Here is a 26,440-nt window from a genome sequence, read left to right as displayed (position 1 = left end):
AGAAATGAGGCTATGACAGGTGAGGACCTTGAGAGGATTGTTATCACTAAGGAGGGAGTGATGGGCAAGCTAATGGGGCTAAAGGTAGACAAGTCTCCTGGCCCTGATGGAATGCATCCCAGAGTGCTAAAAGAGATGGCTAGGGAAATTGCAGATGCACTAGTGATAATTTACCGAAATTCACTAGACTCTGGGGTGGTCCCGGTGGATTGGAAATTAGCAAACGTGACGCCACTGTTTAAAAAAGGAGGTAGGCAGAAAGCAGGAAATTATAGGCCAGTGAGTTTAACTTCGGTAATAGGGAAGATGCTGGAATCTATCATCAAGGAAGAAATTGCGAGGCATCTGGATAGAAATTGTCCCATTGGGCAGACGCAGCATGGGTTCGTTAAAGGCAGGTCATGCCTAACTAATTTAGTGGAATTTTTTGAGGACATTACCAGTGCAGTAGATAACGGGGAGCCGATGGATGTGGTATATCTGGATTTCCAGAAAGCCTTTGACAAGGTGCCACACAAAAGGTTGCTGCATAAGATAAAGATGCATGGCATTAAGGGTAAAGTAGTAGCATGGATAGAGGATTGGTTAATTAATAGAAAGCAAAGAGTTGGGATAAATGGGTGTTTCTCTGGTTGGCAATCAGTAGCTAGTGGTGTCCCTCAGGGATCCGTGTTGGGCCACAATTGATCACAATTTACATTGATGATTTGGAGTTGGGGGACCAAGGGCAATGTGTCCAAGTTTGCAGATGACACTAAGATGAGTGGTAAAGCGAAAAGTGCAGAGGATACTGGAAGTCTGCAGGGGGATTTGGATAGGTTAAGTGAATGGGCTCGGGTCTGGCAGATGGAATACAATGTTGACAAATGTGAGGTTATCCATTTTGGTAGGAATAACAGCAAACGGGATTATTATTTAAACGATAAAATATTAAAGCATGCCGCTGTTCAGAGAGACTTGGGTGTGCTAGTGCATGAGTCACAGAAGGTTGGTTTACAAGTGCAACAGGTGATTAAGAAGGCAAATGGAATTTTGTCCTTCATTGCTAGAGGGATGGAGTTTAAGACTAGGGAGGTTATGTTGCAATTGTATAAGGTGTTAGTGCGGCCACACCTGGAGTATTGTGTTCAGTTTTGGTCTCCTTACTTGAGAAAGGACGTACTGGCGCTGGAGGGTGTGCAGAGGAGATTCACTAGGTTAATCCCAGAGCTGAAGGGGTTGGATTATGAGGAAAGGTTGAGTAGACTGGGACTGTACTCGTTGGAATTTAGAAGGATGAGGGGGGATCTTATAGAAACATTTAAAATTATGAAGGGAATAGATAGGATAGATGCGGGCAGGTTGTTTCCACTGGCGGGTGACAGCAGAACTAGGGGGCATAGCCTCAAAATAAGGGGAAGTAGATTTAGGAATGAGTTTAGGAGGAACTTCTTCACCCAAAGGGTTGTGAATCTATGGAATTCCTTGCCCAGTGAAGCAGTTGAGGCTCCTTCATTACATGTTTTTAAGGTAAAGATAGATAGTTTTTTGAAGAATAAAGGGATTAAGGGTTATGGTGTTCGGGCCGGAAAGTGGAGCTGAGTCCACAAAAGATCAGCCATGATCTAATTGAATGGCGGAGCAGGCTCGAGGGCCAGATGGCCTACTCCTGCTCCTAGTTCTTATGTTCTTATGTTCTTATTACAAAACGGTAGGTATCAGCAGTCCGTTCAGATACTGGCACAGTTTGGGGGGGGCAAGTTGTCATCAGATGATTGCATCTCTCCTCGGGGCCAGAGCGCTGGGTCTGTGACAACTTTGTGAACCACCCTCAAATAACTCTGCCCCAATCCCTCTCCCCCCCCCCCCCCCCGGGCAGTTAAGGGGGAGGGATGGTTGTGACTAGGGGGCACCCTCATGGCACTTACCCTGGCAGACCTGGTGAGGTCGTGTAGCTTCTTTCGACATTGCTCTGCTGAGCGAGGGGTCTGCCCCACAGCACTGACGGCAGCAGCCACGTCACGCCAGGCCTGGCGTACCGTGCTGGCAGGTTGGCGATGCCCTCTCCGCGGGCGGATGATGCCCCTCCTCTGCTCCACGGCATCGAGCAGCGCCTCGACGTCTGCATCTATAAAGCGAGGAGCAGCTCGCCTAGGCTCCGACATCCTGCCCGACAGATTCTGTGGTCGCCCGCGCCTTTTTACGGCGTCGGGCAGCGTCACATGGGCGGGTTCGTGTCGTTGTCGCGTTCCGTCGTCATCACGCACGTAATTGACGCGGCCGCGCTACTAGCCCATTTCCAGGAAGTGAATCCGTCGGGAAATGAAGCCTTCGCGACCGTCGTAAAACGGTCCCGATTTTTACGACGGTTTGCCGACTTTCCGCGGGTGCGGAGAATTTCGCCCAGAGTTTTTTAAAGTTCGTTTTGTCCAAGCAAGTACAGATGACTGAGTTAAATTCAATACAAATTACAGCTCTTCATGTTTTCTTCAAGTTAAAATACACGATACAGAGAAGTTGAAAATGAACAGAATAGCTTCTTCACAGCAAAATGCAGGAAATAGTTAAAGACAGGAAATAAGATGATTCCGGAATAACTTGCTCATAATCAGCACCTATTTTTAAGGTGTTTGCTGGTGCTAATGTTCTGTCCCCTTTCTGTCTGCGATTGGGTCATAATAATTATTGTTCATTTTATTCGGCAGAAATGACTGCCTATCAAATTTTCAGCAGAGGGTGACTGCATCCTTATATTCCCAACACTCTATCAGTTCTCATGGCCACTGAACTAGGAACTTTGCCCAGATGCATATAGTAATAATTATGTAACAAATGTGTGTGTCAGCAGTTTTAATCTGAGCATTCTCAGGGTATTCAGCAGTTTTCATTGCTTGCCTGTTTGAACTGTGTGACCTTAGTGAAGCCATTTTGAGCCTGAAATCATTTTAAAAAGTCATTTTGATTTTGAAGCATTTCTTCCTTTTCAACTTATTATATATTAAAACTAGATTTCTATCACTTGTGTTGCCACCAAACTTGCCATCTCCATCTCCAGTAAGGCAATCCTGTCACTCTGGTCGGATGCAGCCTTCTCCAGCTTCCTGATCATCGCCTCCCCATGTCTCCAGTCGCCCCCCCCCCACCTTTTTTCCAGCACCACTTGAAAGGGGCTCAGTGCCGCTGCCTTCCCCGTCGCCATCATTTTAATTTGATGGCGTCTCTGTGCAATTGGAGCTCCTGTGTTGCCCTTCCATTCGTTTATCAGGGGTAAGCCAGGCATATGCCCTGGCGGCTCATTCTGTTCAGGTGCGACCGATTCCTCGTCACCCCACATGTTCGCCATCGCCTCAATCTTCCTCTCTAGACTTTTGATGATTCTGCCGACCTTTCAGCTCCTCAAATTGTTGTCTGGCATGCCTTGTTCATTGTGGTGGTGTTGTAGAAGGATGGGAATTTTTTTTCTGTCTTTAGTGGCCTATTTTTGGGTTAAAAGTGTCCAATTTCAAGTTTCCAGGAGGAGAGCCACCTTTCACGCATCCGCTCAGCACATCTCCAACACTGGGGGCGGGATTCTTTCAGCCCGCGATGGGCCAAGCGGTCGCATTAAAATACTGAGTCCCGCCGGCACCATCCACGTGTGGTCTTACCCGGTGGGACAGCGGCATGCATCCATCGGGGGGTGGCCTGGTGGGGGGGACCGACCCCGGGTGGTCCTCTGCTGTGGCCTGGCCCGTGATCGGGGCCTACCGATCGGCGGCCGGCCTCTCTTTTGCTCCACACCAGCCTCTGTAGCCCTATGCCATTTTGCGTCGGGGACGGCATGAAGAAGGGAGCCAATTGGGTGCGATTGGCGCCAATGCGCGCATGCATAGCGCGACCGGCACGATTCCGTGCATGCGCGCATTGGCGCCAATCGCATTGCGTATGTGCAGACCCATGGCACCCATCTGACGCCGGTATCGGCAGCTGGAGCGGCATGGGTCGCTCCAGTGCCGTGCTGGCCTCCTGTAGGGGTCAGAATCGATGATCCTGGGGGCATATTGACGCCATCGTGGAACGTGACGCCGTTTACGACGGCATCAACACTTAGCCTCAGGATCAGAGAATCCCGCCCTGGAAGCCTGCGAATGGCATTTGTGTGATTAGTGTACCCGAACAGGCGCCAGAGTGTGGTGACTAGGGGATTTTCACAGTACTTCATTGCAGTGTTAATGTAAGCCTACTTGTGACACTAATAAATATTATTACAAATATAGATTATTATTTGTTCGAATGGTATTTGTGCGAATGGTATTTGTGCGAATGGTACTTGTGCGAATGGTATTTGTGTGAATGGCACAATGGGATCTTTAACGATCACCTGAGAGCTGGGGCATGTGTGATATCTCACAACCTCTGATATCTGCTGAGGTTTTATATTGAAGCTGCTGGTGTGTGGGTTGGATGCACAACCTACGAACTCAGAGGAGATAATGTTACCACTGAGCCAAGCCTGACACCCGTTTTCGAGAGATATTTCAATCATTTTTAACAAAATCATCAATCAACTGAGGAAAACTTACTCCACTGTATTTTGTTAATTTATTGATGGGACTTGGGTATCACTGGCAAAGCCAGCATTTACTACCCATCTCAAATTGTTCTTTAGAAGGTGGTGGTGAGCTGTTTTCTTGAATTGCAGCAGCCTACATGGTATTTGTGCAAATGCATTTCCCAACATGGTGTGTCAGGCTACCCAAACTGCCATGAAAGTACGGAGTGGAAAACCTCAAACTATTTTTACACCAGAAGGAAACTGACTTTTGCCAAACTCCAAATTTTTCGGTCGTGCCCACCACAATGCCCGTCGCTGGTGGGAGTGGAAAATCACACCCACCAGATGCACCAGTTACAAATGCATTGTCGTAACTCGCCAAAGTTTCAGCACCTCTCAACCTGAAACCGCTCCCTGAATGGGGTTACAGAGCCAATATCGTAATCGGCGATCGGGCGGAGAATCCCTTCCGATGCCCAAATCGGGGGCGGCGCACGTTTGACGCTTGTTGTCTATTCTCTGCCCCCTCCGAAATGGCGCCATCGCGTCACATGCTGCGCGCCGTTGGAACGGCATTGGTGCGTCATCGGAAGGCCCTCCACCGATGTTCCACCCCGATGGGCGGAGTTCCCGACTGCGTGGGGGACGTGTGGTTTCAGCGGTCAGGAACCCGGTGTGGCGGTTGCGGACTGTGTCCAGCACTGCCACAGTCACTACAGGCATGCTGTTGGCCGGGGAGGGCTTCCGCGAGGGCTGGGGGTACTGGGGGGGGGGGGGGGGGGGGTGATGGCCAGGGGGTGACCAGGGGGACAGTATTTGGCAGATCGCGTCCGCGCACGGCCGCCACCATGTTTTATGTCATGACCACTGCAGGTCGTCACCATGTACATGCGCGACCATGGACCCGGCCATTCTCCTGCCGTTTTTGTCATGGGAGCCGAGGGTTTTACCCAGCGCAGCTGCTAACCCCTCACCAGTTCCAGGATCAGCGAGGGTTCTTGCCAATTTTGGCATTGTAAAACACCGCAGTTCCCATCCTGGCGTCAGCACTTAGCCTCAAAAGTGGAGAATCCAGCCCACTTTCACAGCATTGTTCGGGAGAGACTTCCAGGGTTTAACCCAGTATTGATGAAGGAACAATGTAATGCTGCCAGTTGGGATGCTGTGTGAATTGGTGGGGAAACTGGATTGAAGATGTTCCCCACACACCTGCTGCCCTTGTCTTTCTGGGTGGTAGCGGTTTCAGGTTGAGAGATACTGAAACCTTGGCGAGTTACTACAATGTATTTGTAAATGGTACACATGTGGGTGTGATTTTCCACTCCCACCAGCGAATGGCACCATGGTGGGCATGTTCGAAAAATTTGGAGTTTAGCCAAAAGTCAGTTTCCTGCTGGTGTAAAACTAGTTTGAGGTTTTCCACTCGGCACTTTCATGGCGGTTTGGGAAGCCTGGAATACCAGTTGGCAACAACATTTACGTGCATTTGAATATCATGAATATTTATTAAAAGCCTCACTTGCTGGAACCTTTCCCCCTCCATTCCATATCAAATGGCCATGCCGACGTATAATTAGACCGACTTGATTCACAGCCACATACAAGTAATAATAATAATCTTTATTATTATCACAAGTAGGCTTACATGACACTGCAATGGAGTTATTGTGCAAATCCCCTCATCGCCACATTCTGGCATCTGTTCTGGTACACTGAGGGAGAATTCAGAATGTCCAGTTCACCAAACAAACACATCTTCGGGACTTGTGGGAGAAAACCGGAGCACCCGGAGGAAACCCGTGCAGGCACGGGGAGAATGTGCAGACTCCGCACAGACAGTGACCCAAGCGGGAAACGAACCTGGAACCTTAGTGCTGTGAAATAACAGTGCTAACCACTGTGCTACCCTGCCGGCCAACTGATGAGTATGTTGATGTGTTGGGTACTCTGGATCTGTGAAGACTGCGTTTACCCAAGCAATATTATAGACAGGCTACCAACACTTGTAGAAGTACAACTCTATTTTATTTAACTACGAGCTGTTAAACATACTTGCAGTGTGTCAGTCAGTGTGTGTCTATGCACCATCATATACTTATGTGTATATTATGACATATTTAAAAAAAAAAATGTATGTGTATGTGGCAATAAATAATGTAGTATGTGAATGTTCCTGACTATGCGGGGCATATGTGAGCATATTTACAGGACTATATACATGAACTCTAATATATTTACATAGGAAGCTGTCTAGTGCAAATAGGCAGAATGTAACACGAAGCATAACTAGAATAACAGGATGTACAAACCAGTGAGTTAATAAACAGGGTAACGAAACAATCAGTTCATGAGTTCAAAGAGTCCATGAATTTAGGCAGTTCATAAATTCAGTCTCTGAGGAGGCGTCGTCAATTTGAAGGAGCACTGCTCCAATGCCGGACTGACTGGCATCCGTGGAGATCTTTGTCACTTTGGCTGGATGGTTCCTTAACACACACCATGGAGCTGACCCAGTCAGTTGGTTCTGTAACTTTCGATATTACGCCCTGGTCCTGGAGGTCCTTCAGCTGCTGCTTTAGGCGGTCCTTGAGGAGTGCTGGTACCCGGCGAGGTGCGTGTACCACAGGCGTGGCATTTGGTTTTAACAAGATTTTATAAGTGTATGGGAGTGTGCCCATGCCCTCGAATACACCGTGGTATCGGGTGATGATGTTCTTCAGTTGTGTTTGAAAGTCGGCGTCCGGAGATGCTGAAGCATCAGCGGGTGACATGGAGTGAACCCTTTGGACGAGGTTTAGGAGCTTGCATGCCTGTGCACCGAGTAGGGAAGCTTTCGTGGATCCCACTATCTCGAAGGGCAGAGTGGCCTTTAATGAACGGTGCGACACCACAAGCTGGCAAGAGCCACTGGCAGCAATGGCATTGCCATTGTAGTCAAGAAGCTGGCAGGCGGATGGCAGAATGGTAGGCTTGACATGGAGGCTTTCGAGGTCGGACCGCACAATGAGGTTGGCGGAAGCACCGGTGTCCAGCCGGAATCGGATGCGAGATCGGTTGACCGTGAGGGTGGCACACCATTCGTTGTCCGGATCAATGCTGAGTACTGGGAAAGACGTGGCTTTTCTTTTGTGAAGCACCTTTGAAGTTAAAACTCACCACTATTCTTAGAATTCCCCCTATACCAATAAAAGGTTGATATTCTAAATGGTGAACAGGGATTCTCACTCCCTGACTCCAATGCAGGCTTCTGTGGGTGCTATTCAGGTCAAACTATCTTTTCAAGTTATCCCCCGGTATAACCCATACCTTCACCGAAGAATTGTACCTACTTACCCCTTAATAGCATCGATGTCCTGGGTCCTGCGTTATTAAGGAAGTGAAGTAAGCTAATAACCACTTTTTCAGGTTAAGTTAAGTTATTTTATTATTATAATTTTTTCTTTTAAAAGCTGCAAACACTTTCTTTACAGAAAGGTAAAAAGATCTTGCTTCTGGATGCTGCTGCTGGATGCTTCAGGCCCACCTTGGCAATCGATCTTCTTAAAATCTGGTCTTCTTGAGTTGTATTCGCTGGTGAACTCGGTTGCTGTGTCCTGTTCTTCCCATGCACTGAGCTGTAAGAGCTAACTCTGCTAGCTATCTCCAAGCTGACTCTGACTCTGTTTAAATTCTAGTCTTCCTTAGATGTATAACTGTTTAAACTCGGCTGCTTGCCTTGTCTTTCCCATGACCGAACTCTCTCTCTCTCTCTCTCTGAGTTCTCCTCCACTTCTCTCCTGTTGCTGTTGCTGTCCTGTCCTTGTTGCTGCTGCTCCCTGGGTTTATATTCTCTTTCTGAGAGTTATTAAGTTTTAACGACTTTATTGTAAATGAGCTTGTTTCACTTTGATAGTTTAAAAGTATCTTTGATGTAAACATCTTACTACAACTAATTATTCATTTTGGGCATATCGTCTCCTCTCAGATCTGATTAAAAAATGCTTTGGTTTCAATAGTTAACTTTTATTTCTGTGATTTCGAATCGTTTAATTTTCCAATTGTCCCCAGCTCATAACTTTGCCTTTGATTTTGACTTAAATGATGTTTCTCGTAGACAGGTCGTCTCCAATTTTCTTTTAATTGACTTGATGTTCGCAGAATTTTACACTTTAAAATTGACACCAAATTCGACTGGGCATCTTCCATCCTTTCCAGCTGTTCACTAAGAGTGTTTATTTCAATTAAGGTGTGAAACTTTGCTTTTAGCTGTATGCTAAAATTTAACTTGGTTATGACTTGAAAGACTTGCCTGTTTTAAACATTCGTCACTCAATGCAATTGAAACTCTCATCCATGCTTTTTCAGATGCTTCCTGAGATAGTTACATTCCATGAAGGTGTGAGCCATTGTTTTAGCTTACCACATGAAACCTGTGTGTCTGCGAAACCTGCTTGTGAGCAAGAATCTGCATTTTATAACCCTGCTCTTTGCAGCTGCTATTAACCTTTTGTGGGATCTTTCCCTGTACCCTCTAAAACCAGATATTGCCAGACTTCCATGTTTCAAATGACACATTTTTCTGTATTTTCAAGAACACCTTGTGTTTGGTGATGATGCCCACCCGAAATGGTGCTTTGCGATCCTCGGTGTCAAGGTCCGGAATCATGTCGGAGTCGGAATCGGTGACCGGTGGCTGGACAGTCCGGACATCTCTGCGTGGCTGGTGGGAGCGACGAGAGCTCGTTGGTTGAGCAGACCTACATAGGGCTGCGTAGTGGCCAAACTTGCCACACTGGAGACAACATCGGGATTTTGCGGGACATTGCCGCTTTAAGTGGACGGAGCCACAGTTGTTGCAGGTCGTGACGGCAGAACGTTCGGTGCGCAACCGCGCATGCGTGGTGCGGTCATACGTAGTGCACGCCTGCGCAGTGCAATCTTCGGTGTCTCCGCCCCCTAGGTCAGTGCACGCATGCGCGGGAGCTCGTAAAAAGCACGTGAAATGGCCGCCCTCATCCAGGCTCAGGCCCTGGAGCTGTTTAATGGCCTGCACCCACTCTGCCTCGTGGGGGCCGTTTCAGCCGCTTGAATGTGCGAGTATCGGTTAGTGCCGTGTTCATGCAGAACGCAGGTCTCGATGGCTATAACAAGGTTGAGCTGTTTAACTTTGAGGAGCTGCTGGCGTAGGGGGTCCGATTGCACACCGAAAACGATCTGGTCACGGATCATCGAATCGGAGGTGGAGCCGTAATTGCAGGACTGGGCGAGGATGCGAAGGTGGGTGAGGAAAGATTGAAAAGGTTCATCCTTACCCTGCAGACGCTGTTGAAAGACGTATCACTCAAAACTTTCATTTACCTCGATGTCACAGCGACTGTCGAATTTAAGCAGGACCGTCTTGAACTTGGACTTGTCCTCACCTTCAGCGAATGTGAGGGAGTTGAAGATATGGATGGCGTGGTCCCCGGCCGTGGAGAGGAAGAGAGCAATCTTCCTGACGTCTGAAGCAGCTTCCAGGTCTGTGGCTTCGAGGTACAGTTGAAATCTTTGTTTAAAGATTTTCCAGTTCGCACCGAGGTTGCCTGTGATGCGGAGCGGCGGGGGAGGGCGGATGCTGTCCATACTACTGGATGGCTGATCGCTGGTGGAAGGCAGATTATTTGAGGATTATTCAAACTCCAACATCATGTACTGGTACCATGATGTGTTGGGTATGCTGGGTCTGTGATGACTGCGTTTACCAGAGCAGTAGAAGAGACAGGCTACCAACACTTGTAGAAGTACAACTCTATTTTATTTAACTATGAGCTGTTAAACATACTTGCACTGTCTGAACAGGTGGTGGAGGCAGAGACCCTCATAACATTTAAGAAGTATTTAGATGTGCACTTGCGATCCCAGGGCACACAAGGCTATGGGCCAAGTGCTGGAAAATGGGATTAGAATATTTAGGTGAATGTTTTTGACGGGCGCAGATGTGATGGGCTGAATGGCATTTTCTGTGCTTTGTGACTCTATGACTGTATGAGTGGAGCACTTGCTTCAGGAGTCTCGTGTTAAAGAATACGGTTAGTGTGGTCAGTGTTCCGATGCCGGGGATGTTGGCCTGAACAAGAATACTGACTGATGCGCGATCAGTTGCACAAAGACTCAGATTGGGTCCAACTGTGGCTTTATTGCAGTCAGATGCATGGCCTCCTGCTGCAGCTGGCGAAATGGCAGATCAGTGGAGGACACGCATATTTATACAGCTCCTAGTGGGCGGAGCCAGCCAGCAGGGGCTACCGGCGAACCTGTAGTACAGGTTCCCCTAATACAGGTGTACACAGTGGTTCACCACACTAACCTTGGTGTGTCTGTCTTGCCAATGGATTAGCAGGATGTTGCGGAGGCAGTGCTGTCGGTACTTCTCCACTTCACTGGCTTGTCAGCACACAAACATCAGACTAGACATGGGTGGACTCCTCCATCCTCCATTCTAATCTGCTGATAGCCTCTGACAACTAAAGTGACGTGCCCTTGCCTGTCTTTGGAGCTCCAACATCTCACAAAAGGCTGAGTCCAAGGGCTCATCATCAAACTCTGATCAGCAGGATCCTGGCCTCCATCAGTCCTCTGAGTTTTGGTGACGTTGGATGTCCCTGCCTGAGCCTGCTGTGAACCCAATTCGGTGTTGTGTTCAGCAGATGGTGACTCTGAACCTGCTGTAGAATCCACTGAGGTGTGTGGCTCTGCGCTGGTGGGAGGGTACGGATGAACACAGTGAAGCTCTGCATCCAGTGGGTTCTCAGAATCCTCATCTGATCTGGTCTGGGGGACAGGGCTGATGGATTGGCTGCTGTTAGATCTCGTGCTTTTTCTGCGGATGCCTGTTCAAGTGAGGTACAGATTGTGATTGGCTGCATTGTCACCAACATTAAAAAGCACTCACAGTTTCGGTTAGTGTTCAAGGAGCTGTTGATGGGTTGGAATTGGCTTATTGAAAGTCGTTCACTCTATTCTCGGTGAAGAAACGGACAGGTCCTCGCTGGCCAGCTCTGCTGTCTGCTCCTCATGGTGGGATGACTGGTCTGAACTTTGGCATCCCCTGCTGCTCTGGGATCTCTCTTTGCTGTTGTGGACCATCATGTCCTGCATAAAGGCTGATGGACAGACTGTGAGTAGGATGTACAGAAATGCAGATGATGAGTTGGTTTGCTTCCTGTGTGGCCTGAGTAGACTCTGTGAAAGGGTGGAGGGCATGACTTGTACAGGATGTGAGAAGAGATGAAGATATAAAAGTGTGTGTGAGAGAATAGTGATACTGTCCCTTATGGTGTGAGAGATCCCTGTGGATGTAACCCTGTGAATGTCTGATGGCCTGATGAGAGTATGAGTTTGAGGAGAAGGTTGCCTTACCCTATGGAGTTGATGTGATCATTCATCCTGTTCCTGGATTGTATGGTGTGTCTCCTCTGTCAGCGTTGACCGTCCTCACAATCCCTGCCAGGCCATTGTGGTGAGGTTGGTGGGCCACCGGCCAGTCCTTGAGACCTTGAAACCACGAGTGTCTTTGGTTGCTGAACTTCAGGCCTATGAGCTTCTTTCTGTGCATCTTTGAATTTGGGGTCATTCTAGTGATCGCTGCAACCAGCCCTGGGCTGTGGCTGTGTGAATATGATTTAAATATGGTGCCCAAGAAGATTAATTGATGTGGTAACATCAGGATGGACAAATCCTTGTGCCCATCCCACCACGAATATCATGTGCTTGATATTTATGCACATGCAATAAGCTGAAAAGCAAGCAATCTGGCGTTGAAATCTGCTACACCGGCCAGCGAGAAATGCACCAGCTTTGCTGCCCACCAGCACATTTAGTCTCCGGGGCAGTAACGTTCACCTTGTATCTGGGAGAGCAGAAACTGAGGCTTACAGATTGTGATAGTTAGACTTTAGCTTGGATGGTCCCAATGTCTTTTCTCATCTTTCTTTGGTGTGTACATATTGCAAAACAATAATAAAGATATTGTGATACAGAGTAGAATCATAGAATGGTTACAGCACAGAAGAGGCCATTTGGCTTGTTGTGTCCATGCCAGCTCTCTGCCTGAATGACTCAGCTTGCCCGCTGCTCCATCCTTTCCCTGTAGCTCTACAAACGTTTCCTCAGGTGCTTATTTGCTGATGGTATTCTCCTCCACACTCTCAGGTCATGTAATCCAGACTCTAACCATTCGCTGCACAAAAATACTTTTCCTCACATCACATTACTATTACTTGTGATAAATACAGGAACTTTTAAAATATAGATTGTATTATATATATCTATTGCAGCAATGTTATGAAAAGCCTGGGTGACGGTATGTATATATATCTGTTGCAAAATAATTTTTTTTAAATCTGGTTTGTCTGGAAAATTTGAAATTAAGGTGTTATAAAAGTGGGGTAATCATTTGTTTTAACCATTTACCTGTTTACAAAAAGATGCCTCATGGGACTTTGCTATGATTTCTGGAGATTACCTGGAAAGTAGATCATTTGAGACATTGGGCTGGATTCTCCAGTCTCTGGCGGCAAAATCGCGTTCGGCGATCGGCCAGAGATTCCCCGTTACCGACAAAATTGGGGACGGCGCCGCTTTCACAGTGCTTCGCCCCCCTCCAAAGCGGCGTACTGTAGGAGTATGCCACATGCTGTATCGATGGCTTCAGGATATTACCTGAAACCCTCCCCCCAATGCTCCACCCCGGATCGGTCAAGTCCCTGACGCCGTGGGTCTCTCATACTATTTCTTTTCGGGAACTAGGCGTGGCGGCTGCGGACTGAATCCAGCGCCGCCACAGTCAGGGGAAAGCCGATCCATGGGCAGGGGGGACTTTGGCAGGGACTGGGGGCACTATTGGGGGGTGATCTGGGGGTCGCGAGCCTGGGCAAAAGGGGACCAAAGACCGGGTCCGTGCGCGGCCGCTTTAGGCTACAGCTGTGCACATGTGGCCACGGACCCAGCAATTGTCCGGCTGTATCAGCAGCTAGAGCTGACTGTTCTACTCTACCTGCCTGCAAGCCCCTCACCAAACGGAGGATCGGTGGCCGTTTTGCATCGATTGTTCGGTCGTTAAAAGCCACTGTTCCCATGCCAGCTTCAAGCCATAGCTTGAAAACCAGAGAATCCAGCCCACTGTGTTTAGACTTAGGTAAGCAGGTCATGGGTTCTGAATGGGATAGAAATATGTCATTAATGAGGGGAGCCAGGTCTGTAACAAACATAGAGTCACAGTCATATGGCTTCGGCCCAACTTAACCATGTTGCCCAGTTTTTATTACTAAGCTAGTCCCAATTGCCCGCATTTGGCCCATATCCCTCTATACCCACCCTTACCATATCACTGTCTTAATGCTTTTTAAAAGACAAAATTATACCTGCCTGTGGTAGTATGACTAGGGGTATTACGGTACCTGAGAGTGTGAGCTGCCATTGGTGCAGAGGGCTCGCTGCCCATTGGCCCAGGTATCGTGTTCTCCGTATTCCTATTGGCTAAGAGGAAGGTAGCTCCACCTACGAGGCAGGGTATAAGAACCCGTGTCCCCCAGCAGCCAGGCCATGTCTGTACGTCTGCTGCAGGGCTCACCTCTTGTTGATTAAAGCCTTTCATTTCGGACTACACCTACGTTTCGTGTCCATTACCGCGTCTCCATTGATTGTGCATCAATTTAATCAGCAAGATTTTAACGGATGGAGCTCCGCATCAAGCCGGAGTCTCTTCGACTCAGCCCTCACGCAGCGAATGCAACAGCCGCATTTAAGCACTGGCTGGCTTGCTTCAACAGTTACCTTAGCATGGCGGAAAATGTCCTGACGAGGGAGCAGAAACTACACATCCTCCACTCGTGCAACGGCGCCGCCATATACACGCTCATAGAGGACACGACAGACTACGACGCGGCTATGAACTTGCTCAAAGGACATTTCATGCGGCCGGTAAACCAAGTCTACGCTCGGCACTTACTAGCCACAAGGCAGCAGATATCTGGTGAGTCACTGGACGATTTTTACCGTGCCCTCCTCGTGCTGGGGAGGAACTGCGGCTGCCCACAGGTGTCTGCTGCTGAGCATACTGAACTCCTGATTCTGGACGCATGCAGGCCTTGCAGATCCGCCAAAGACTGTTGGAGAGAGAAACTTTAAGCCACACGGAGGCACGGGCCCTCGCCTCCTCCCCAGACGACGCGAACCGGAACGCTCGCTCGTATGCCCCCGACCGCGTGGTGGCCCCCCAGGCAGCGTGGCACTCGGCCTCTCTCTCCCCCATGGACCCGGACCCCCCCCCCTCAGGCCTGCGCCGGAGGGCGCCCCGAAAAACCCGCGGGGCCCCGTTGCTATTTCTGCGGCCAGGCGAAGCTCCCCCGTCAGCGCTGCCCGGCACGTTCCGCAACCTGCAAGGGCTGCGGGAAGAAGGGCCACTTTTTGGCCGTTTCCCAGGCAAAGGCGGTTGCTGCGGTCCCAAGCAGCGACCGCGGGAACCCCCCCCCCCGCTCCATTCAAGGGCCCCATGCGGCCCGCGGACCTCGCTGCCCCAATCCCCCAATGCCACGTGTGATCCCGGGCGCCGCCATTTTACACCCCTGACTCCATGTGCGATCCCCGGGCGCTGCCATTTTGTCCACCCCCCCACCATGTGCGGCTGACAGGTGCCGCAGGTGACTACTCCCTGCCTGATGAAGACTCTGACTATCTGCCACGATTCATTTCAGTCACGCTGGATCAGTCTCGGCCCCGTACCATCTCCACATCGACCACGAGGATTTTGCTCAACGGCCACGAGACGAACTGCCTGCTGGACTCTGGGATCACGGAGAGTTTTGTCCAACCCGCCACGGTAAGACGCTGCGCTCTCCCTGTCTACCCGGTTGAGCAAAAAAATCGCCCTTGCCTCCGGCTCTCACTCAGTACAGATCACGGGGTGCTGCATAGCAGACCTCACGGTCCAGGGGAGAGAGTTTAAAAACTACAAGCTATTCGTCCTCCCTCACATCTGCGTGGCAGCACTCCTGGGGTTAGATTTCCAGTGTAACCTCCAGAGCCTAACATTCAAATTCGGCGGCCCTGTGCCCCCCCTCACTGTCTGCAGCCTCGCGTCCCTCAAGGACGATCCCCCTTCCCCACTCCCCTAAAGCCCTCAAGCGCTGTCTTGGTTTCTTTTCATATTACGCCCAGTGGGTCCCCAATTACGCCGACAAAGTCCATCCCCTCATCCAATCAGCCACGTTCCCCCTGTTGATGGAGGCCCTCCAGGCCTTTAGCCGCATCAAAGCAGATATTGCAAAGGCCACGATGCGAGCTATCGATGAGTCCCTCCCCTTCCAGGTCGAGAGCGACGCGTCCAATGTAGCTCTGGCGGCCACCCTCAACCAAGTGGGCAGACCCGTGGCCTTCTTCTCCATGCTTCCGAAATCTGCCACTCCTCGGTCGAGAAGGAAGCACAGGCCATAGTAAAAGCTGTGCGACCTTGGAGGCATTATCTGGCAGGCAGGAGGTTCACCCTCCTCACAGACAAACAGTCAGTGGCTTTCATGTTCGATAACACACAGAGGGGCAAGATAAAGAACGACAGGATCTTGCGGTGGAGGATCGGACTGTCCACCTACAACTACGATATCTTGTATCGTCCTGGGAAGCTGAACAAGCCTCCCAATGCCCTGTCCCGCGGCACCTGTGCCAACACACAAGTGGACCACCTTCGAACCCTCCACGCGGACCTTTGCCATCCGGGGGTCACCCGCTTTTTTCGCTTTATCAAGACCCGCAACCTGCCCTATTCCATCGAGATCAGGACAGTCACTAGGGACTGCCACATCTGCGCGGAGTGCAAGCCGCACTTCTACCGCCCCGAGAAAGCGCATCTGATAAAGGCTTCCCGCCCCTTTGAACGCCTCAGCATGGACTTCAAAGGTCCCCTCCCCTCTAACAACCGCAACACGCATTTCGTCAACGTGATTGACGAGTACCCCCGCTTCCCGTTCGCCATCCCCTGCCCCGACATGACCACACCCAACATCATTAAAGCCCTACACACCATTATCTCCCTGTTCGGATTCCCCGCTTACATTCATAGCGATAGGGGGTCCTCCTTTATGAGTGACGAACTGCGTCAATTCCTGCTCAGCAGGGGCATCGCCTCCAGCAGGATGACCAGTTACAACTCCCGAGGTAACGGACAGGCTGAGAGGGAGAAGACCAACCTGCTGGCCCTACGGTCCAGAGATCTCCCAGTCTCCCACTGGCAAGAAGTCCTCCCAGACGCCCTCCACTCACTCCGGTCACTTCTTTGCACATCCACGAATCAAATGCCTCAAGAATGCCTTCTTGCTTTTCCCAGGAAGTCTTCATCAGGGACCCCGCTCCCAACCTGGCTGGCTACCCCCGGGCCCATCCTGCTCCGGAAACACGTGCGGGTGCACACGTCGGACCCGTTGGTCGAGAGGGTCCAGCTGCTCCACGCGAACCCGCGGTACGCATATGTGGAGTATCCCGACGGCTGATAGGACACGGTCTCCCTGCGGGACCTGGCACCTGCCGGATCCCGACCTCCGCCCCTGGCGCCAGCCCCCCAACCACCCCCGAACCGCAACTGCTCCCGGCAGGTGCTCCTCTCCCTGGCCCGCCGACACCCTTAAACACGCTGTCTAGAGACCCGGACGACCCTCACCCGGCCTGGCCCTCGCCAGCTCCGACTAGGGGTACGGATGCAGCCACAAGGACCGGATCATCACTCCCGGAGTCACGGATGCCACAACTCCAACATCTCCAGCCAAGCTCCCCAAGGTCCAAGGCACCCGATCGGCTGATCGAGTCTATGTGAACTGTTGATGGACACTTGTTCCTGCTTGTTCTCTCGTTTTTTTTTCTCACTCAAATCTGTACATAGTTACTGTGTTCTGACTCGACCCTGTACATAGTTGCAGGCCAGTGGGCAGCCACCGTTGAATAGGTACGATCCGACATCACTAGTCATACTACCAGTCTCTTACCCACTCACACGGGACACACGCCCCCCTCTCTCTCCATATCCGCATTCCCCATACATGCCCCCCCCCCCGGTTCCTTTCTCAACAAGGGGTGAATGTGGTAGTATGACTAGGGGTATTACGGTACCTGGGAGTGTGAGCTGCCATTGTTGCAGAGGGCCCGCTGCCCATTGGCCCAGGTATCGTGTTCTCCGTATTCTTGTTGGCTAAGAGGAAGGTAGCTCCACCTACGAGTCGGCAGCCAGACCATTTCTGTACATCTGCTGCCGGGCTCACTTCTTGCTGATTAAAGCCTTTTCGTTTCGGACTTCACCTACGTTTCGTGTCCATTGATTGATTGTGCATCACTGCCTCTACTTGTGCCTCTGGCAGTTCATTCCAGACACTCACCACCCTCTGTGTGACTGTCCACTTCATCTATGCCCCTCAATATTTTATAGACCTCGATAAGATCACCCCGAAGCTGCCTACGCTTCAGAGAAAAAATTCCCAGTCTATCCAGCCTCTCCTTATAACTCAAACCATCAAGTCTCAGTCGCATCCGAGTAAATCTTTTCCGAACTCTTTCTAGTTTAATAATATCTTTTCAATAATAGGGTGACCAGAACTGTACACAAGATTCAAAGTGTGGCCTTACTCATGTCTTGTACAACTTCAGCCAGACGTCCCAACTCCTGTACTCGGTGTTCTGACCAATGAAACCAAGCATGTCAAATGCTTTCTTCATCACCCTGTCCAGCTGTGACTCCACTTTCAAGGAGCTATGAACCTGTACACCTAGATCTCTTTGTTTTATAACCCTTGCCAACACTCTACCATTAACTGAGTAGGTCCTGCCCGATTCGATCTACCAAAATGCATCACCTCACATTTATCTAAATTAAACTTCATCTGCCATTCTTCAGCCCATTGGCCCAATTGATCAATATCCCATTGTAATCCTAGATACTGTCCACTATGCCACCAATCTTTGTGTTATCTGCATACTTACTAACCATGCCTCCCAAGTTCTCATCCAAATCATTAATAAAAATAACAAATAACAGTGGACCCAGCACTAATCCCTGAGGGACACCGCTGGTCACAGGCCTCCTGTTTGAAAAACAACCCTCCATAACCACTTCTGTCTTCTGTCGTCAAGCCAATTTTGTATCCAATTGGCTACCTCACCCTGGATCCATGAGATTTAACCTCGTGCAACAACCTACCATGAGGTCCATTGTGAAAGGCTTGCTAAAGTCATGTAGACAATGTTGACTGCACTGCCCTCATCTACCTTCTTGGTTACTCCTTCAAAAAACATAATTAAATTCGTGAAACATGATTTTCCACTCACAAAGGGGCAGCAGGGTAGCATGGTGGTTAGCATAAATGCTTCACAGCTCCAGGGTCCCAGGTTCAATTCCCGGCTGGGTCACTGTCTGTGTGGAGTCTGCACGTCCTCCCCCTGTGTGCGTGGGTTTCCTCCGGGTGCTCCGGTTTCCTCCCACAGTCCAAAGATGTGCGGGTTAGGTGGATTGGCCATGCTAAATTGCCCGTAGTGTCCTAATAAAAGTAAGGTTAAGGGGGAGGTTGTTGGGTTACGGGTATAGGGTGGATACGTGGGTTTGAGTAGGGTGATCATGGCTCGGCACAACATTGAGGGCCGAAGGGCCTGTTCTGTGCTGTACTGTTCTATGTTCTATGTTAAAGTCATGCTGACTGTCCCTAATCAGTCCTTGCCTCTCTAAATGCCTTTGTCTCTCAGAATACCTTCCAACAACTTATCCACCACAGACTTTAGGCTCACAGGTCTGTAGTTCCCAGAATTTTCTCTGCGGCCCTTCTTAAACAAAAGCACAACATTTGCTACCCTCCAATCTTCAGGCACCTTGCCTGTGGCTGTCGATGATTCAAATATCTATGCTAGGGGACCCGCAATTTCCTCCCTAACCTCCCATAATGTCCTGGGCTACATTTAATCAGGTCCCGGGGATTTATCTATCTTGATGCCCTTTAAGACTTCCAGCACCTCCTTCTTCGTAATATTTCCACTCTTCAAGACATAACTATTTATTTCCCCAAGTTCCCTAACATCCCGAACAGTAAATACCGATGAGAAATATTCATTTAGGATCTCACCCATCTCTTGTGGATCCGCACATTGATGGCCTTGTAGATCCTCAAGAGGCCCTACTCTCTCGCTAGTTACTCTTTTGCCCATTATGTATTTGTAGAAGCTCTTTGGATTCTCCTTTGCCTTATCTGCCAAAGCTATCCCATGTGCCCTTTTTTCCCTCCTGATCTCTCTCTTAACTCTACTCCGACAACCTCTTTACTCTTCAAGGGATCCACTTGATCCCAGCTGCCTATGCGTGTCACATGCCTCCTTCTTTTTGACCGGGGCCTCAGTATCCTGAGTCATCTAGGGTTCCCTACTTCGACCAGCCTTGCCCATCACTCTAAAAGGAATGTGCTTACCCCGAACCCTGGTTAACATTCTCTTGAAACCCTCCACTTACCAGCCTTCCCTTTGCCTGTCTCATAAAATATTCATAAAATGTACAGTGCAAAAGGAGGCTATTCAGCCCATTGAGTCTGCACTGGTCCTTGGAAAGAGCACCCTACTTAATCCCATGCCTCCACCCTATCCACGTAACCCAGTAACCCCACCTAACCTTTTGGACACTAAGGGGAAATATAGCATGGCCAATCCACCTAACCTGCACTTCTTTGGACTGTGGGAGGAAACCGGAGCATCCAGAGGAAACCCACGCAGACACAGGGAGAACGTGCAGACTCCATACAGACTGTCACCCGAGGCTGGAATTGAACCTGGGACTCTGGAGCTGTGAGGCAGCAGTGCTAACCACTGTGCCACCAATCAATCAATGAAAGCTCCTATCTAATACCATCAAAATTGGCCGTGCCCCAATTTAGAATTCTAACTTTGGGCCAGATAATTCTCCATAGCCATCTTAAAACGAATGGAATTGTGGTCACTGGTCCAAAGTGATCCCTCACTAACACGCCTGTCACCTGCCCTTCCTTATTTCCGAAGAGGAGGTCAAGTTTTGCCCCTTCTCTAGTTGGGCCATCCACTTACTGAATGAGAAATTCCTCCTGAATACACTCAACAAATTCATCTCCATCCAAACCCCTCGTGCTGTGGCAGCCCCAGTTGGGAAAGTTGAAGTCCCCAACTATTACCACCCTATTTTCCTTGCAGCTACCTGTAATCTCCTTACATATTTGTCCCTCAATTTCCCACTGACTATTTGGGGGCCTGTCGTACAAATCTATCAAAGTGATCTCTCCCTTCTTATTTTTCAGTTATACCCATATAGACTCAATGGGTGAACCCTCGGATATATCCCGTCAGTACTGCTGTGATATTCTCCCTAATCAAAAACACAATACCCCTCCTCACTTACCTCCTGTTCCATCTTTTTTATACCATCTGTACCCTGGAACACTGAGCTGCCACTCCTGACCCTCCCTTTCGTCATGTTTCAGTGATAACCATAATATCCCAGTCCCATGTACCCACCAGGCCCTGAGTTAATCTGCCTTGTCTGCCAGGCCTCTTGTATTGAAATAAATGCAGTTTAATCTAGACTTCCCTTGCTCTCTCCCCTGCTTTCTCAGACCATCTAACCAATCATGTTTTGTACACTCTCCCTGTGTTTAATTTCTCTTAGCTTTACTGGACCCATCCACAGAGTTCTCCAGTCTCTGTACTCTGTACTGTGGCTCTTTTTGATTTTTGACTTTGGTTTCTGTAATCTGCAAGGGCAGATTTCTGTAAGGGCAGCACGGTAGCATGGTGGTTAGCATAAATGCTTCACAGCTCCAGGGTCCCAGGTTCGGTTCCCGGCTGGGTCACTGTCTGTGCGGAGTCTGCACGTCCTCCCCGTGTGTGCGTGGGTTTCCTCCAGGTGCTCCGGTTTCCTCCCACAGTCCAAAGATGTGCGGGTTAGGTGGATTGGCCATGCTAAATTGCCCGTAGTGTCCTAAAAAGTAAGGTAAAGGGGGCGGGGGCGGGGGGGGGGGGTTGTTGGGTTACGGGTATAGGGTGGATACGGGGTTTGAGTAGGGTGATCATTGCTCGGCACAACATTGAGGGCCGAAGGGCCTGTTCTGTGCTGTACTGTTCTATGTTCTATGTTTTCTGCCTTTCACTGTTCCTCTTACTGCCTTTTGTTTTCTGTCCCCACTTTAATTCCCTCTGACTTCCAGCATCAGTTCCCATCCCCCTGTTAGTATTGACTGATGGACTTTTAGTCTGACAAAGGCAGAAGGATTTGCAGGTTGTGCCTGAAAGGGTTTTGCTCTACTTTTCAAAAGAAAATGTCTACACAATAGTTTGTTAACTTTATTTGCAAGTGGCTTTAACTGGTAATGTGCTTTGCTTAATTGGAGATAGTGAAGGTGCAAATTAGTAGTTAAAGGGTTTCCTTAATATTTTAAGAAATGTTCAATTGTTAATTGAAAAGCTATTTTCTGTGACATTAATGTGTTTAATCACGTGTTAATAATAAGGTTTATTTTAATCTAAAAGATTCCTATTTGTCAGTGGAATCAACCCTGGAGTGAAGTATCCTTTCCTCAGTTTTAAAAATGGAAAAATTGTTGTGGAGTTTCTTGTTCAGTTTCCTAATATAAATTGGGGTCTGGTCCGATACCGTAACACCTACAATCATTGAGGTTCTCATATCTCTCAATCTAGTCTGTCTCGATCCTCATGGTTTTGATCATTTCTATCGAGTCTCTCCTCCACCTTTATTGATATGATGAATATAAAATGGTTTATAAAGGTTTTCCAGCATTGGACTCTGCTCTCTGAAATCTGTAAATGCCCCAGGTCAGGAAATTTGGGTGATCTTGGGTTCCCACATGTGAAGGAACTTTGGGTTTGTTGAAGGATCATTTGATTCATATTCTGAGCTGTTTAGTTTCTATTAAAAGTAGGAATTTTCATTGTTGGGAAATCCGGGGTATGGTTATCAGGAACATTTTAACCAAACTTGGAACAGCCCCGTACCAGCCTCCCCTAACAGGTGCCAGAATGTGGCGACTAGGGGTTTTTCACAGTAACTTCATTGAAACCTACTTGTGACAATAATCGATTTTCATTCATTTTCAAACTGCATTTAAAATAAGTATTTTATATTACGGCACAATTACAGATTATATCATGACAAGAATTAATGTTTGATAAATAAGTAACATTTTTGTAAAATTTTCCCAAATGTTGGAATTATTGCAGTTGTGATTTGCCGCCCCCTCCATCAATACGACACGTCACAGCAGTGGCTCAAAGACATCAGGTTGATTTCGACTTCCTGTGGTAGTGTGAAATCAATGATTGAGAATCCACAGCTTGTTTTATATCTCTATTTTTATTCTGTTCCACTATCACAGAAAGTTAATATCTAACCTAATGTGTGAGTTCCTGTTTTTATTATCATGTCCAGTGTTAACTCTCTGTTTATTTTACAGTTTGGAATCTAATCTAAGTACAGTGATGATGAAAATGACCTTTTCTGAGGACAATAAAACTTTTGTAACTCCGAATGTCGAGGCTGGTGTAATCAAAGATCTGAGTGGCAGTTCAGACTTTAATGTTATTGCCAATTTTTCCTGGGTAAGTGTTTTCATGGGGCAATGATTAAAGTTCTGGAGAAGGAAATTGTTATATTGTCCATCTGTTGATAACAATTCTCGATCAATTATTCCCCGGGTAAGGATCACCCAAAACTGTTTCTGCAGCCACACGGAATTCAAACTGATCATTTTTCTTTTGTTTTAAAATTTTTCCAATTAAAGGGCAACTTTAGCATGTCCAGTTCACCTGCTCTGCACATCTTTGGGTTGTGGGGATAAAACCCACGCAAACAAGGGGAGAATGTGCAAACTTAACAAGGACAGTGACCCAGGGCCGGGATCAAACCCGGGTCCTCAGCGCCGTGTGGAAGCAGTGCTAACCACTGCACCAAAACAGATAATTTATAATTGATGATTTTTAACAAAGAATAAGGGCCGGGATTCTCCCCTACCCGGCGGGGCGGGGGGGTCCTGGCGTAGCAGAGTGGCGCCAACCACTCCGGCGTCGGGCCTCCCCAAAGGTGCGGAATTCTTCGCACCTTTAGGGGCTAGGCCTGCGCCGGAGTGGTTTCCGCTCCGCTGATGGCGTGAAAACCAGCACCAACGGCCTTTGGCACTACGCCGATCGGCATCGGGGCTGGCCGAAATGCCTTTGCCGGTCCGCGCATGTGCCGGTGCGTCAGCGGCCGCTGACATCACCACCGGCGCATGCGCGGTAGGGGGGGTCTCTTCCGCCTCCGCTATGGTGGAGGCCGTAGAGGCGGCGGAAGAAAAAGAGTGCCCCCACGGCACTGGCCTGCCCGCTGATCAGTGGGTCCGATCGCGGGCCAGGCCACCGTGGGGGAACCCCCGGGGTCCGATCGCCCCGCACCCCCCCAGGACCCCGGGGGCCCGCTCGCGCCGCCAATCCCGCCGGCACCAGAGGTGGTTTAAACCACGTTGGCGGGATTGGCCTGTCAGCGGCGGGACTTCGGCCCATCACGGGCCGGAGAATCGCCGCGGGGGGCCCGCCGATTGGCATGGGGGGCATGCCGAACGGCGGGTCGTGATTCCCACTCCCGTTGATTCCCGGGTGGCGGAGAATTCCGGCCATGGCGGGGGCGGGATTTACACCGGCCCCAGGCGATTTCCCCGACCCTGCAGGGGGTGGGAGAATTCCGCCTAAGGTTGCAAATTTGACTCCTGTAGCATCACTGGAGATGACACCACAGGAACCATGTGTCCTGCTGGAGTTCTGTGCTGTGCTGCAGCCACGTCGAGTAGTCCACACTGCAAGTCCTTCCTTCTTGCGTGTGCTGGGAGCTGCTGATGGGGTGCTGCCCACATTCACTGCCTGATGTGACATTGATCTTTCTCATTGGGACTACACAGGCCCAGCTAACAAATCTGTACATCACTCTGAAAAGCTGACCAGAGCCCTGTGGCTGCATCAATTAAACGACTAGGCACCCAAATTACAGATAACATAACAAGAGGAAGTTGCCTCCAAGGGGAGCACATATTAAAGAGCGAGACTAACAGCCATGGGATTCATTCATCCAGTTTTCCTGGATGCCTGTGTGGGGAGGAGAAGCACAGAGAGAGGCTGGACCAGGCCCAGGAAGCACCACTGCAGCAGCCACAGCACCAGGAAGAGGGTCAGCCTCAAGCTAGGCAAATTGAGAGGGGCATAAAGAGACTACAGCAGGCAGTCACACTAAGATGGGTCTGTTCAAATACTAGCCATAATGGAAAATAAATCCGCAGACCCTGGCACTGGAGAAACATAGAAAGTTGGAAACTAGGAGCAGGATTAGACCATTCAGTCCTTCAGGCCTACAATTCAATATGATTATGACTGACCCTTTATCTCAGTGCCATACTTCCACATGCATACCATGCCCCTTAACATCTTTAGAATTTATCTACCCATTGTGTTGTTCCTTGTGTCTTGATAAAGCTCGTAGTCTTAACGTTGAAGTAGATGCTTTATTGTGAGTTTGTTTCTCTTCAGTGCTTAAACCATGTTGCATCTGTGCTGCCTGTCAGTGTCTGCTACCAGCTCCCGTTCCTGTGAAGTATGTCCTGACTTCCGTGCTCCCTCTAGTGATTGCTCAGCGGTATTGCATCGACATTGACCCCTTGCTTAATATACACAAATGTACAGATCACCACATCCCCCTTTTTTTCTTTACATATTTTCTGTAAAGTGTTAAAAAAAATTGTACAAAACAGTTAGATTACTTATGAAATTTATTTATGTGCAAGTGATTATGATATTGGATATTTTACAAAGCCAATTAATATTTATGAGTCCAATCTTAATAAAAACATTTATGAGTCCAAACTTGATGAATTTGTTCGTTGAGTTTTTTTCTTTTTTCCGTTGTTGACATGATGATATTGATATTTCAACTCTGTTTTGAATGTTGTCGGTGTTCTTTTTTTTAAAGTGACCAACAAGTCATCCCTTGGTGTTTGAATGGTTGAACCACTGATGTTGACTGACATGGACTTTTTTCTGTGCTTGTGGTATCGACTTAGTATGTCATCTGCCTTGAAAGCTGTTGTGCTTGCTTGAGCTGGAGCAGATGTGAATTTGTGCGATTCGTTGTCATGCCATGGCATGTTGGTAGTCTTGTCATTGTTTTGTAATGTGCTGTGGCATTGTCCTTCATGTGCCATTTTGTACAGGTCGTTGTTTCATTGTTGTTGTTTCTGACGATTCTGCCTTTGTTGTTTTCGTTGTCGTCCTTGTTGCTGTTTTTGTCGTATCTGTCTTTGTTGTTTTCATTGTTGTTGTTGTTTTTGTTGCACTTGTTGTTTCTGTTTTTGTTGTTTTCGTTGTTGTTCTTGTCGTGCACATTGTTTGTCTTTGCTATGCTTCTTGTTTTTGTTGTTCTTCTTATAGTTTTTGTTGTTGTGCTTGTAGTTTTTGTTGTTGCTGTTGTTGCTCTTGTTTCTGCGGTGCTTCTTGCGGTTTTTGTTGTTCTTGTTATGCTTCATGTTGTTTTTGTTCTTGTTCTTGTTGTTGGTGACATCAGCCATTTGTGGTGGATTTGATTCCTCTTCTTTGCTTCCTTGGTGCCCCTCTTCTGGAGTCATTTGTGGTGGATTTGATTCCTTTTCTTTGCTTTCTTGGTGCTCCTCTTCTGGAGTCAAAATCTTCATGATTTCATTTTCTTGTTGGTCTTGGTGCTCCTCTTCTGGAGTCAAAATCTTCACGATTTCATTCTCTTGTGAGTCTAGGTGCTCATCTTGTGGAGTCAAAATCTTCATGATTTCATTCTCTTGTGGGTCTTGGTGCTCCTCTTCTGGAGTCAAAATCTTCATGATTTCATTCTCTTGTGGGTCTTGGTGCCCCCCCTTCTGGAGT

The 26,440-nt window shown here is 48.7% G+C and overlaps 1 protein-coding gene across 1 annotated transcript in view; it reads left to right on the top strand.

Annotated features, from left to right (window-relative positions):
• The window catches only part of LOC119971421 (adhesion G-protein coupled receptor G2-like), a 271,187-nt gene that overhangs the window by 78,977 nt on the left and 165,770 nt on the right, over window positions 1–26,440 (top strand). The window contains exon 3 of the mRNA XM_038806912.1: window positions 22,981–23,125. Within this exon, the coding sequence (XP_038662840.1) occupies window positions 22,981–23,125 (145 nt within the window). The remainder of the gene's footprint in view (window positions 1–22,980; window positions 23,126–26,440) is intronic.

Source organism: Scyliorhinus canicula, chromosome 9 (genome assembly GCF_902713615.1).
Source record: "Scyliorhinus canicula chromosome 9, sScyCan1.1, whole genome shotgun sequence".
NCBI classification, from domain to species: Eukaryota; Metazoa; Chordata; class Chondrichthyes; order Carcharhiniformes; family Scyliorhinidae; genus Scyliorhinus; species Scyliorhinus canicula.
This window is presented reverse-complemented; position numbering and strand designations above follow the sequence as displayed.